The sequence below is a fragment of the Sinocyclocheilus anshuiensis genome, unplaced genomic scaffold (genome assembly GCF_001515605.1).
Source record: "Sinocyclocheilus anshuiensis isolate Anshui unplaced genomic scaffold, SAMN03320099.WGS_v1.1 scaffold207, whole genome shotgun sequence".
NCBI classification, from domain to species: domain Eukaryota; kingdom Metazoa; phylum Chordata; class Actinopteri; order Cypriniformes; family Cyprinidae; genus Sinocyclocheilus; species Sinocyclocheilus anshuiensis.
Window position 1 is genome coordinate 3,540,737 of NW_015551045.1, and position 14,124 is coordinate 3,554,860.

General features: G+C 40.7%; 1 protein-coding gene across 1 annotated transcript in view; it reads left to right on the forward strand.

Moving 5' to 3' along the window:
* Nucleotides 1–13,298, forward strand: part of LOC107661713 (gamma-aminobutyric acid receptor subunit beta-4-like) — a 48,660-nt gene extending 35,362 nt beyond the window's left edge. Inside the window, exons 5-10 of the mRNA XM_016451456.1 lie at nucleotides 3,790–3,872; nucleotides 7,175–7,312; nucleotides 9,846–9,998; nucleotides 11,174–11,430; nucleotides 12,091–12,180; nucleotides 12,826–13,298. Coding sequence (XP_016306942.1) covers nucleotides 3,790–3,872; nucleotides 7,175–7,312; nucleotides 9,846–9,998; nucleotides 11,174–11,430; nucleotides 12,091–12,180; nucleotides 12,826–13,179 — 1,075 coding nt within the window. The 3' untranslated portion in view covers nucleotides 13,180–13,298. The remainder of the gene's footprint in view (nucleotides 1–3,789; nucleotides 3,873–7,174; nucleotides 7,313–9,845; nucleotides 9,999–11,173; nucleotides 11,431–12,090; nucleotides 12,181–12,825) is intronic.
* The last annotated feature ends 826 nt before the right edge of the window (nucleotides 13,299–14,124 follow it).

Below are 14,124 nucleotides of genomic sequence, written 5' to 3' on the forward strand. Positions count from 1 at the left end.
ATTCCCCGGGCCTCGGCCCCTGCCTCGACAGGATGTCTGCTCCCATATTGAGATGCCCAGGAATGTGAACTACTCTCAGCGAGAGGAGTTTGCCCTGGGACCACTCAAGGATCTGGTGCGCTTGCCTGTAAAGGGAGCGCAAACGCAGACCTCCCTGGTGGTAGATTTAAGAAACCGCCGCTGTGTCGTCGGTGCACCAACACATGGAGACCTCTTAGGTCTGGGAGAAAGTGTTTCAATGCTAGAGAAACAGCCAGCATCTCCAGGCAGTTAACAAGGAGCTTCCAGCACCGGGCCCTGAGACAAGAACCAAGCTTATTCCCCTCAGGGAGAACCCTGAAATTTGAGCCACCACTGTAGGGGTCTCATGTACAGCAGGCCAAAAGGTATCACGTTGGACGCAGCTGCTATCAGAAAAAGCACACTTTTCTTGGCATTAAGTCTAAACCACGGCTCTTACAAGTGAGCGTGAACGACATCTCGATGCCGAACCACCATCTGCTCAGATTGTACGGAATAACCCGGTAATCTTTTGCCCCCAAAAGCAAATCTCCCAAACTGTCTGTCGAGAGAAGGAACCACCTCGATGGCCTCCTTCCTCAAGAGAGTGTTAACTTCTTGTTCCATTACCAGAGCCTGCTCGGGGCCCACCAGAGTGGGAATGACCCCACTGAAACGAGGCGGAGAAGAACCGAACTGATTCGGTAGCCTCTTCTACAGTGTGCAGGACCCACTGAGACAAGGCCCACCAGAGTGGGAATGACCCCATTGAAACGAGGCGGAGAAGAACCGACCTAATTCGGTAGCCTCTTCTACAGTGTGCAGGACCCAATGAGACGCATTTGGCAGAAGTTTCCACGCTGCCAAAAAGGTCTACTAAGGGAATCAGTCTCTTTTTTTTCCAGACTGAGATAATGAATAATGAGATCTCTGGTGTAATCAGCGCGGCTAGGTCGGTGCCCTGAAGCGGCGAACCGGCAGGAGACGGCCGAACTAGCTGCTCTAGAAACCTCCGAAGAGGTAGCGAGCCTCCTAGTGCCGCTACGTTTCCGGGCGGTGACTGAGAGAAGCGCTCGCCGGAGACCGCTGTGCCCTGAAGCACCGTAGGTGGCAGGGTTGGCAGATCGATCTCCTGAGGGCACTGAGGAGAGACGATACTTCATTTTATTCCTCAGAATTAAATGCAATCAAACAACCAGACGAGTAAACACGGTCTGGTGTAATAAGGTTCATATTGAAAATCGAAAATGATGTAATACACGCGTTGCCTCGGCAGCGAGCGAGCCGCTTGGTCACACAAACAATATCAATCTCCTTGGAGAAAAATAGCTACAGCAGCTCTCACTCAGAGGGGGAAGAAACCGCAGCGCGGGCTTCCGAGCCTCGAGAGAGAGCGCTGGATCTAGGGAGTGCAAGCAGAGAAAGGGCGAGCTGTCTCCAACCCATCCGCTAGATCCCTAGGTCGGTGCCCTGAAGTGGCGGATCAGCAGGGAACGGCCGAACTAGCTGCCCTAGAAACCTCCCAAGAAGTAGCGAGCCTCTTAGTACTGCTACATTTCCGAGCGGTGACTGAGAGAAGCGTTCGCCGAAGATCGCTGCGCCCTGAAGCACAGTAGGTGGCAGGGTTGGCAGATCGATCTCCTGAGAGCACTGAGGAAAGACGGCCACCGTATAATGAGGTGTACACCACTCTTCCCCAGAGGGGGCCGGCCCTCAGAAGTCCTGGGCCTTAGGCGTCAGGACGTTTTAGCTGAAGACTATCCAGTGGGAATGACGGTCCGCAGATCCGCCTTCCGCTAGAAGCCTTCGGCCCGGGAGCGCCACTCTGACTCTAAATTCTGAGGAGTACGAGAAGTGACGCTCCCTATATGAGGAGCTGGAACACGGTTGGTTGGGGCTGCTCCCGCCCAGCAGCCCCTGTTGACCACCTCAACCTCCTCAGAGGAAGAGGGGTAAACACGTGCTCTTACTCGAGAAATTTTTATCCCAAGAGCCCCTGTATATCTAACTTCTCATAGTCAGAGCGGGGAGAAGCACAATCAGCCCCTTATTCCCGAGAGCTGACTGCACGAGCTCCGCTCCCCAGACATAATGCTTGTGCGCGGGTAAAGCATAATCAGCCCCGCTCTTTTTCCCCGAGAGCTGACTGCGCGAGCTCCGCTTCACAGTAAGCTGCTCATTATAATATTAGGCATAATATGCTTGTGTCTCGCCCATCTACATTACCTCCACCGGATCAATATGCGAACCCCACCAGCACAGCCACCGCTCCGCCTCGGCGAAAGCGGGGCCGGCACCACGAGAAACGCCGATGACAGCTCCCTCCTCAAAGAGAGCCCTCGGAGAGCGAAGCAAGGCAGTAACAAACGCTCGCAAGAGAGCTGCATCTTCGTGCTTCGCTCCCAAGCAGACAACACACAAACTGTGTGTGTCCCCACCCGAAATATAGCGAGGGCAGGGAGGTATTCTTTTGTGATCAACAGAAGAAATAACATCATACATTTTGGAAGAATATGACTAAATAATGACAGATGTTTCATTTTTGTGTGAACGATTACTTCAAATGCTGTGAGGTGCTGAGAGATGCATTTCTGATCAGCGACTGCTAACTAACTTGCGTTTTGTCTCAAGGTACCCAGAAGCATCAGTGCAAAGTTTTGAAAAATGAGCTCCATGTTTTGAAGCATTGTCAAAATGTTCTGCATAGCTGGTCAAATCTGGTCAGTTCTAGCATTTTGTTGATGATGTGCTCTGAATTTAGCGTACTCAGTTCTCAGTGTTTTGTGTGTACACAGATTAAGCAGGATAATATAATATAATATAATATAATATAATATAATATAATATAATATCGAATTTCCAGTTGCAACATTATAGCTAACAGGTGAAGATATGAAAAAAATTAAGAATAGTCCACCTAAAATAATACATTTTCATAATTTACTTACAATACTCTTATGTCATGCCAGGTTAGATGTCAGTGTCCTTGTCATGTGTCATGATTGATTACAATGTGTCAACTTTAAACATGCACGTGAACATTTGTGAATTGAAAGCTATGACAATGGGGAGGAACATTACTCAAATGAAGCATTCATTTGCATGTACCTATAAGAATAAACATTTTTATTCAGACCAGTTTAATTAACTATTTTGTAAATTGGTTTGGCCAATTAATTGAAAAGAAGCTAACATACACTATGGCTTGTATATACATTTAAGAGTTTATTTTTGTGTCATGCTCCCTTTTTACTAGTAATCCTCATCTGTTTTAATGAATAAGTGAGCATCCCAGCAGTCCAGCATGGGACAAGCGGTTTTGAAACTTAATTGTTGGACATTTTTCATTCTTGTCAATAATTGATTAAGGCATCCTCCAATCAGTGATCTTCTGATAAATCTGTTTCATAATGCTCCTTATGACCTCATTGAGTGGAGTTCACTTAAGCTGAATTCTCGTTTTTTGTTTTTAAGGGAAAAGGAGCCGTTTTCTCATTTTTCTACTTTCAATATAAAAAAAAAAAAAGGAATGAACGAATCTACCCTGACTGCTTACCAATAATTGCATTTTCCTCTCTTTTTTTGTTTTTCTTCTTTTCTTAGAATAAGAGAATAGATTCCAAGCATTACTCATGACTCAGATATTCACATGGTGCAGTCAAGGCTAAGCTATGATTTCCTAAAGGTTACCAAGGTAACGGTGTCTCTCTTCTCTCTCTCTCTCTCTCTCTCTCTCTCTCTCTCTCCCTTTCTATCCATTCCTTGTTTTTTTGCTGTCCTTTTCTCCAGAATAACCACTACAGCAGCCTGCATGATGGACCTGAGACGGTACCCCCTCGATGAACAGAACTGCACCCTGGAGATTGAGAGTTGTAAGTGAAAGGAAATGTGAATGCACATACACATACTGGCTATGTTTGAGATGTAATACTAGGACACTATATCCGTAGAGAACATAATTTGATGTGTTCTACACAACTGTCTCTGTATTTTCTCTCTCTCTTTCTTCATGAGATGAATCATGGCAGCAAAAACCTGAACATAAGTGTGAAAATTGAAATTACAATGAATACCCTTATTAATAAAACATTAATAAAACATAATTAACCCTTTCCCTGCCAGATTTTTATTTATTTATTTAATATCTGCTTACATATGCGAGTGCTTGTTTCTGCTTCTTCTTTGCCATGTTTTGGTCCAGACTCCTTCAGAAGATGTGTACACTCTAAAAAATATTGGGTTAAATACAACCCAGTGCTGGGTGAAATATGGACAAACCCAGCGGTTGGGTTAAATGTTTAACCCAAGCTTCTGGGTAGTAACCCAACCACTGGCTCAAAACAACCCAATAGCTGGGTTTGTCCATATTTCACCCAGCTCTCGGTTATATTTAAAGTCCGCATGAAATCAAAATTGACTTTATTTACTTTATTAGCGCACATTGCTAGTCTTGATGTGAACAATTAATCAGTGCAAGTTAATCTGCTGTAAAAAAAATAGTTTGTTTCAGTAATCTTTAATTAAAATCTGAACATTTACTTCCGCTCTGGAATGGCATTCCTTCTCTGATGACGTCAGTTTGACGGCTTGGGCAGAATATCCTTAAACACACCCCTCCAACCGTTAGGTTGCTATGAGTGAGAGACAGAGAGGAGGAGCGCAAAAATAAAACCCCGCCCTCTATTCAATATTCCGTTTCAGCTGGAAATACGTCACTACACTGAAATAAAGTCGGCAGCAACTTCCAGTTCACACGAACTTTAACCCAGCATTTTTTAGAGTGTAATAGCACCTCCTACCCAGTGTTAGGTAGTAACTGATTACATGTAATCTGGATTATGTAATCAGATTCCAAAATTGAAGTACTTGTAATTAGAGTATATTTCATTTTAAAATGCTCATAATCAGATTACAGTTACTGTTTATGAATTAGATGGTTACACTCTAAAAAATGCTGGGTTAAATACTACCCAGTGCTGGGTAAAATAGGGACAAACCCAGCAATTGGGTTGTTTTGACCCAGCGGTTGGGTTACTACCCAGAAGGTTGGGCTAAACATTTAACCCAAACGAGTTACTGTTTATGAATTAGATGGTTACACTCTAAAAAATGCTGGGTTAAATACTACCCAGTGCTGGGTAAAATAGGGACAAACCCAGCAATTGGGCTGTTTTGACCCAGCGGTTGGGTTAAATGTTTAACCCAACCTTCTGGGTAGTAACCCAACCGCTGGGTCAAAACAACCCAATTGCTGGGTTTATCCCTATTTTACCCAGCACTGGGTTGTACTTAACCCAGCATTTTTTTAGAGTGTACATATTATTCACTCAATTATTTAAAAAATGATTAAAAAATGATTTAAAAAAAAAAGTACCTCTCAAGCAATTAGACAATGAATGAAACAAATATTTATGCAAGTTACTACAAACTGGAGATGTCTAGCTGTGAAACACTTTGTCGTCATCATATCCAGTGAGCTTTAGTAGCTGTTGAGAATGATTTTGGAACTAGGAAATCAGATGCCACGCAATGATGTCAAAGAACAGATTTTTCATTTGAACTGGATCATTCAAAAGAACAAATTTGAGAAAAATAAATCAGAATCCCCATCACTGGCGTGATAGTCTAATCTCCATCAATCGTCTTCACAACCTACACTGCACAAACACCAACTCTGACTCAGGATCTAACCACATCACCTTGAAGAAACCGTGACCATGGACAACAGCAGACAACTCATCCAGCTCATCAATTTCACTTTTACTTCTTATCTCTGTCACACTCCACAGATACCTAATGTAAGCAAGCGTAATCATTAAACCCATTTAGAGCAATCACCCATATCCGCAGTCCTGCCCACTCTTGTCTTTGGGTGTCAGGAGTGATAAATGTTCTTGCAGGGCTTTGACACTGAGGGCTCATGGCACAATTGACAGACATAGGTAAGATTGAATGTGTTTGCTGGTTTATCAATGAGGTGCCCTGCTCTATCGATCAGTCAGTCGTACCAGGATGGCGTGCACTGTCTATCATGGATACATCAGAGGAGCCCAGTCAAATAGCTAGATTTGTGTTTCGAATGATTACACCGTGCACTTTGTTTCATGCTTACTGCAGATCAATGGGTCAGATGCTACTGCCTTGCTGAGGCATGAGATTTTTCAGATTTGCTAGTATCAACATTTCCTTACTTTTGGAACACTAATGTTTGCTATTCCAATAAATTAATGCTTTAGGTGTCACTAACTGCACAGTGGGCTGCATTGATGAAACACAAGAAAAAGTTTATTTGTAAATCATTGATAAATCACAGTTAATGCAGAAAGGGTTCATTAATTAAAAAAAATAGTTTGAACATGAAACATTCTTCTGTAAATAGTTGCATTAGTTGCGTAAACCTTTCATAAAACTTTTCTTACGTCTCATTTGTTACATACATTTTTCAAACAAAACTCTCACATAAATGACTTAATTTGGTGTAAATTATTCACAAAATCGTTTAATTTGTCTCACTCATTGTGTATACCATTTATAAAGCCATTCTCATGTGAATCGTTTCATTCAATGCCTAAATTTTGCACTTAGCAGATATAAATCTCTGTCTGAATTACATCATTTGCGTAAAAATGTTTTACAATTTTCTCCATTTTCATTGTGTCACACCAAGCTGCAACATTATAGTATATATTAGTGGTTGGAAAAGCAGAGACAGAGAAGTATTATTAATATTTATTTTATTTAGTTTTTATTTCAAAATGTTGGCAAACACTTCATTTGTATACCTCTTGCCATTTTCGCCTCCTCATTGTGACACAGCTTGTCATACAGAAAGCACATTAAACACTCTAAAATGTGTGATGAAACTGAACACAGCGACCAACTAGATGCCACACAGCAGAACGATTTATCTGTGCAATTAACAGTGCTGATAACGACACGTAATGCAGACCAATTTCCACCTCACTAAAACACAAATCACATTTTTGTCACCATTGATGAATGAAATAAACTAATTTGTTCTGTGCCTTCCGGTAGTTTGTGCCATGTAGTTCAATTTTCATTTTAGAAATCATCACTGAAATCTGTCTGCTAGATGTAAAACTGTCATTGTCCAGTGCTATGGTTGTATAATACACATACATTATTAAACATTTATTGTTTACAATCTCCGTAGATGGGTATACCACAGATGATATCGTATTCTTCTGGCAAGGAGGGGACAATGCTGTGACAGGTGTGGACAAACTGGAATTGCCTCAGTTTTCCATTGTGGAGCTACGTCTTGTGTCCAGAGAAGTGAGGTTTACTACAGGTATGGACGATTCACTTGGTCCAAATACTTTGACACTTTCAAAGCAACTTACATTGCATTCAATGTATCAGTTTGTGTTTTCTGTGTGTGCGTGTGTGTGTACCTGGTATTTATCACGTTATGGGGACCAAATGTCCCCACAAGGATAGTAATAATAGTAAATTTTGACCTTGTGGGGACATTTTTGAGGTCCCCATGAGGAAACAAGCTTATAAATCATACAGAATTCGTTTTTTTGAGAAAGTAAAAATGCACAAAGTTTCCTGTAAGGGGTAGGTTTAGGGGTAGGGTTGGTGTAGGGCAATAGCACATACAGTTTGTACAGTATAAAAACCATTACGCCTATGGAATGTCCCCATAAAACATGGAAACACAGCATGCGTGTGTGTGTGTGTGTGTGTGTGTGTGAACTTAACCCATGCCCTTGGCATTGCTCATGTCATGTTATATTTCAAATCATGAACAAAAAGATCAATGATAAATTTGAGCATTTTGGGTTTCTGTAGCTAAGCTGATGTTCACACTGAGTCTTCCTTTTCTACTAAATGCCTCCAATGTGAACTTGGAGTTGGAATGCCAGAAAATGTGATACTGGGATCAGGACCTAGTAACATTCCCGGGATCAATCCCAGACAATCTGTGTGAACAAAAGCCAGCACAGATGCAGTGTAAAAGTGATGATGTTAGTTCTCATGTGGCTATTTTCCCAAGGGAAGAAGAAAAAGGAGTAGGACTATATACAGACAAAGACTCCAAAAAGAAAAGTGAAAGTGAATCACGTGGTGTATAATTTTAACAGGTTACACTGCTGCCTGTTGGCAAAAAAAGTAGTAGTTCTGAAAATAATTGAATTACTGTCACAGCTAAAAATGTAGTTTAGTTAGTAGTTTCAACTACTTTAATGTTGTACTCCACATGGGGTTAACAATAGCACTAAATACATGGCCTCAGCAAACTGTCACTGAAAACAATGCAGTGAATAAGAGTTACTAAGATTTAAGATTATCGCGCTGCACTGCTCAACTTAAATTAATGTAAAAAATGTGGCTATCATTTTAAGTGTTCTTGCTCGTATTTATTTAATGGGGAGATTTATGGGCAATTGTCCAAACAAGAGTGACTAATAAAAAAAAAAAAAATAGTGCTGCTGTTGATTCATCAATTTTATGCAAGCTTTGATAAACTCTAAAAAATGCTGGGTTAAATACAACCCAGCGCTGGGTAAAATATGGACAAACCCAGCTATTGCCATGGTTCGCTACTGTGAGCTGTGAGGAGCAAGGAGATGAGGAGTGGAATTCAAACATATAGGTTTTAATCACATCCAGGGAACAAGGAAAACACACGTAGCAAGGGTAGACATATACAATTCCGGACAAGAGAGAACAAAACGGGCTAGAACTCAAATAGGGCAGATAACGAGGGGCAGGCAGGTGAGGAGGATAACTAATAACAAGGAACACCTGGAACTAATAGAACTAAATGGGGACAGGAACAGGAAGGACCAAATAAGGGCAAGGAAGGCACATGGGGAGCAAAACACACACAAAACAAGGAACAGAGTCTGACAGCTATTGGGTTGTTTTGACCCAGTGGTTGGGTTACTACCCAGAAGGTTGGGTTAAACATTTAACCCAACCGCTGGGTCAAAACAATCCAGTTGCTGGGTTTGTCCATATTTCACCCAGTGCTGGGTTGTATTTAACCCAATATTTTTTTAGAGTGTAGACATCAGGTACTGTTCCTTTTCAAATGTGTTGAATTAATTCACATGTTTTAAATTACAGCCTGATCAAGTTATTCCCTTTCCCTTGGATAATATTGCTGCTAAGCTCCCAATAGAATTTGTTCTATTGCATCCTTATCCAAAATCCTTTCACTGCAGCCCAAGTGCAGGGAGATTGGAACCACAGGGAATAAACAAGAATATTCCGTTAATGTTAATAAATAGCCATAGCAATTTGAATAATCAGTACATTGAATGAGTCAATTATTCATACCACACCTAACATTTAGTGGCATCGTTTTTAAGCAGGCATGTGGAGGCCAATCTTGGAAAGGCTTCTTGAGACATGCTGTTTACAGTTGTTTTAAACCGTACACCAGATTTTACAAATTAACGGGACATGCTCTTGAGTTACATAATTGTAATTTTTTTCTCTCGAATTCCCTGTATTAAAGAGCTAAATAAAAAAAATAAAATAAAAAAAGACACTGCAGGCTTTTGTGACAATTCTCAGAGGGACATAGATGCTGCCTGCTGAGAAGGGGGTTTCAGACAAATCTGCCATGTTTGCGACTTTCTGCCATGTTTAATTGGAATGGAACTAGTCCCTGGGAAGGAATCCATTGCTTTGGGGAAATGAAATGCTCCATCTGAACAAGTGGGAAAATGACTATCCGTTGTCAAAGTGCAGACTTTGACAATTGCAAATTGTAGATCTGTTTTTCCTGTGCTTGCTCTTTTGTGTTTCCACTTACATGTTGACATCTCTCTTTTTTTGGCTTCTGCTGTGTATTTGTGTCTTCCCAGGTTCATACCCTCGGCTGTCGTTGAGTTTCCGCATCAAGAGAAACATAGGCTACTTTATCCTGCAAACTTACATGCCCTCCATCCTGATCACAATCTTGTCCTGGGTCTCCTTCTGGATTAACTACGATGCCTCTGCTGCTCGTGTGGCCCTGGGTAACCTTTAACGTTTTGTTCAACAGGAAGTGATTTTTTCCCTGTATAAAACAATATCAATCATTTTGAGTGTTCAGATATTCTTATATTCTATACTTTTTGTCAATCATGATTAAAGTACTTGAAACCCTTTCACATGACCTGCATGAGTGTTCCCCAATGCAATAAACTTGAGTGAAGCTTTAAGCTTACATGATGCTCAAAAGTTCAAGCGGTTTCAACTTTGACTCCGTTTGCCAGTGATTTCACTGGAAGATTTGCATTAAGTATAATTATGCGGGTGATGCAGGTACAAAATTAAAATAAGACTAATCCAATGTTTATGTAGATCAAGTATGTCTAAAATAGCTTGAGAAAACTGTCCTTAGCATTCCTAATGTATTCATCTCAGTGACAAATGCTTAGCTGACAAAGAACCTTGTTTTTTTCACAAGTACAGGGCTATGCAAACCAGCCCAAAGCATTCTAGGACATAAAGCTTTGTGAAACTATGTCTGTTTTTTTCTGCAGTATATCGCCAGAATGTTGCTATTTTTTAGCATTGAAATTGTTACATATTTAGTTTGTTTAAAAGACAAAACAGGGTCCCACTTTCTATTAGGTGGCCTTAATGGACTTACATTTAAATTAATCAGTTGATACAATGCACTTATTGTGCACATACATGTTTTTATACTGTACTAATATTTAAAAAATGCGTGCATGTTATTACATTTGTAATTAATTTCTGTAATTACATTTATATTTACACTGTTGACCTATCCATTACACCTTAACCAACCATGAAACTTACCCATACCACCAAACCTGTGCCTAACCTTACCCATATCCCACCTCAATAGCAGAAAAAGTGTTTTGCAATTCAATATGAACACAATAAGTACATTGTACTTGTTTTTTGATGTAAGTACATAATAGTTAAGGCCACCTAATATAAAGTTGAACCCAAAAAAGATTTCTGTTATGGCAGGTTTTAAACTTGGTCATTAAAAGAATCCTTACTCTAAGACCACCAAATAGTGACATGTCTTATTTCACTTTTTTTTTTCTTTGGGTATGTCTTATTGCACCTTGGGCATAAAGTAGGGGCATGACGTCCCTGTTAAGTGGTCCATGAATGCCCCGACGCAAGTCGCGTGAACAAGACATGGTTCATTCAAATGGCTTTCTTGCAGGTGTAACTACGGTGCTCACTATGACAACCATCAACACCCACCTGAGGGAGACCCTCCCAAAGATCCCCTATGTGAAAGCCATCGATGTCTACCTCATGGGCTGCTTCGTCTTTGTTTTCCTGGCCCTGCTCGAATATGCCTTCGTAAACTATGTGTTCTTTGGAAGGGGACCCCAGCAGCAAAAAAAGATCCACGAAAGGCTAAACAAAGCCAACAACGAGCGTCCCCGCTATGAGGAGAAGCGTCTGAGGGAACAGGTACGCAAGGTCTCTTGTAAACCATTTATAACGGTTGCAGAGTTCATTTTTGTGCTAATTAAAAGCTAATTTAAATGAATTTAATAACCGTTGACAATGTTCATGCATGTCTAAATGAATCCGTATGCACTTAGTTTGTAAGCAGAACAACTTCACTCATCAAAATAACTATCGCCTGAATGAATCGCTTCACATCACCGCTAAAAATTAATATTCAATAGCCCATTAACCATCACTTTACGTAATCAGTGACGTATTTCATTTGATTGAAGCTGCATTTCACTATTAAGAGAGGTTCCTCTTGCTCGGAAAGTTACAAATTACATTGTCATTACATTATCAGATTCTAGTCTGCTTTATTGCCGCAGGCTTCTCTTTCAATCCGAGTACCGTAGAGATAGACCGATTAATTTTTCCCTTCTCAAAATATGCCAGACATTTTCATACTTACAACAACTGTTTGGACTAAGCTCAGTGACTAAACCAGAGTAATGAGAGTTTTTGACTGAATTAAAGCATTTGTGTCTGTGTCTTTTATGCAAGCTCTTTCTTATTCACCCTCACATTTATGCACTTTTGTATTCTTTGAAAATTGTTGCTTGATTGTCAGTTTATATGGGCGTTTTAATGTTCTCTTCATTTTTTCTTTCACATTGCAAGGACTCAATTTCAGCGCCGTTTCAAAGCAACACCCTCAGGTCATATACACAACGAAGAAATCTGTATCTCGAGGAGCAAAGAAAAGTCGGGGTACGTGCATTTAGAAATCCTATCAGTTGAAACAGTAGACTCGGAAGTTGATGAAATATTGTCATTAACTACTGTGTGTGTGTGTGTGTGTGTGTGTGTGTGTGTGTGTGTGTGTGTGTGTGTGTGTGTGTGTGTGTGTGTTAGCCATCGCATTTTAAATGATTCTTGTAAAGAGTTTTCTCTTCCTAAGTAAAGTTTGGGTTGCACTTTATTTCGATAGTCCACTTTAGATATTCTACTAACTGTAAGTAACTTTGCATCTACATGTCAACTAACTCTCATTAGAGTATTTGTAGACTGTTAGGTTAGGGTTAGTAGAATAAGTTGCCGTACTCGCAAAGTTACTCACAGTCAGTAGAACGTCTGTTGATCGACCATCAAAATAAAGTGTTAGTAGATATTAAGCACACAGTTTACTAATACTATAATGACTGCTAGTTGACATGTAGTTGCAAATGTGTTTATAGGTAGTAGAATGTCTAAAGTGGACTATCAAAATAAAGTGTTACCAGAGTTTGTTGTAACTGTGACATCACATCATCGTTGCATCCGCATGAAACGTTGAACGCTGTTTGAGACAGTTTAGGACCGTCCCTTTACTATGGCTGCTCATGACCATCCTTCTCTCTCTTTTGTTGTCTCAAGGTGGACGCTTACGGAAACATTCTTCTCACCACTTTGGAGATGAACAATGAGATGATGCCGTCTGATGTTGGCAGCAGTGTCAGTGACTCACGGAACTCCTTCATGTCCTTTGACAGCTCCGGAGTGCAGTTCCGCAAGCCCATGGCTTCAAGGGACGGGTTCAGCCACCACTCGTTGGACCGCAGCGGCATGCGCAGTCGTGCCAACTGCCGGCTAAGAAGGCGCTCGTCCAAGCTGAAGCTCAAAATCCCCAACTTGGCGGATGTTAGCACCATTGACAAGTGGTCCCGGGTCATTTTTCCTATCACTTTTGGATTCTTCAACCTTATCTATTGGTTGTATTATGTGAATTGATATGCGTTCCCCTAGGAAACATGGGCCATATTTTGAGAGCACATTGAATTGGCTTTGATACAATTGGAAAATATGTGTACACATATATGAAAAGTTGATACATATGTATATGCATATTTCTATATATTATATTTCTATATACACATGCGTGTGTAAAATCTAAAGGACTTTACTGGTGTAAAAAAACAACAAAAAAAGAGAAACGTATTATATAGAATGACTTGAATGTTTAAGAATAATACAAAAGAAACATTTAAAGTATTTGAATTCTTTTCCTTCTGAAACAAACGACGAGTAACATACATTAGTCCCCTGTTCGAGGGTACGGAACTAAAGACTGCATGATATTTTTGCTAAAAGAAAAGATCGCAAGAGAAAAAGAACGTCTCATTGGCTTTTTATCGATACTTTAATCAACCTCTACGAACCGCAGCTCATGAAATCAGAAGTGGCTTGTGCATTTCGGGGCATCATCCGAGCGGTCCCCCAGACCCGATCCACTGCTTTCCCCATCCCCATGGAAGAGACTGACGGAAATGTCCGTTTCTACACTGTACAGCAGCCTCTTTTGGAATTATGTGTCATTCCTTGATTTTGCAAGTGACAAGCGTGCTCTTTATCGGACCTCTCAGCTCTGGTCAATGGTTAACACTGGACAGCCATCTTGGGTTTTAACCAATGCATCCTGCCCAGAGTCAGTATGGTTCATTTTCTCTCCTCTCTTTTTTACAGATTCTCCTTTCTTTCAGTTTTGGGCTAAGGGTTTAATCCTAATTTTTGGAGGGCATCACCTAAACATGTTCTAGAGGTAGTTCATTAATAGATATTAAGCCACTGGTATGCTTCATTCATTGGGAATTTAAGAAAACGAAGAAAAAACAAAAACGAGTACATTCATTCATTCAGTAGCCCTATTGACATGGGCAGGTAGTATTCTTGTTCTTT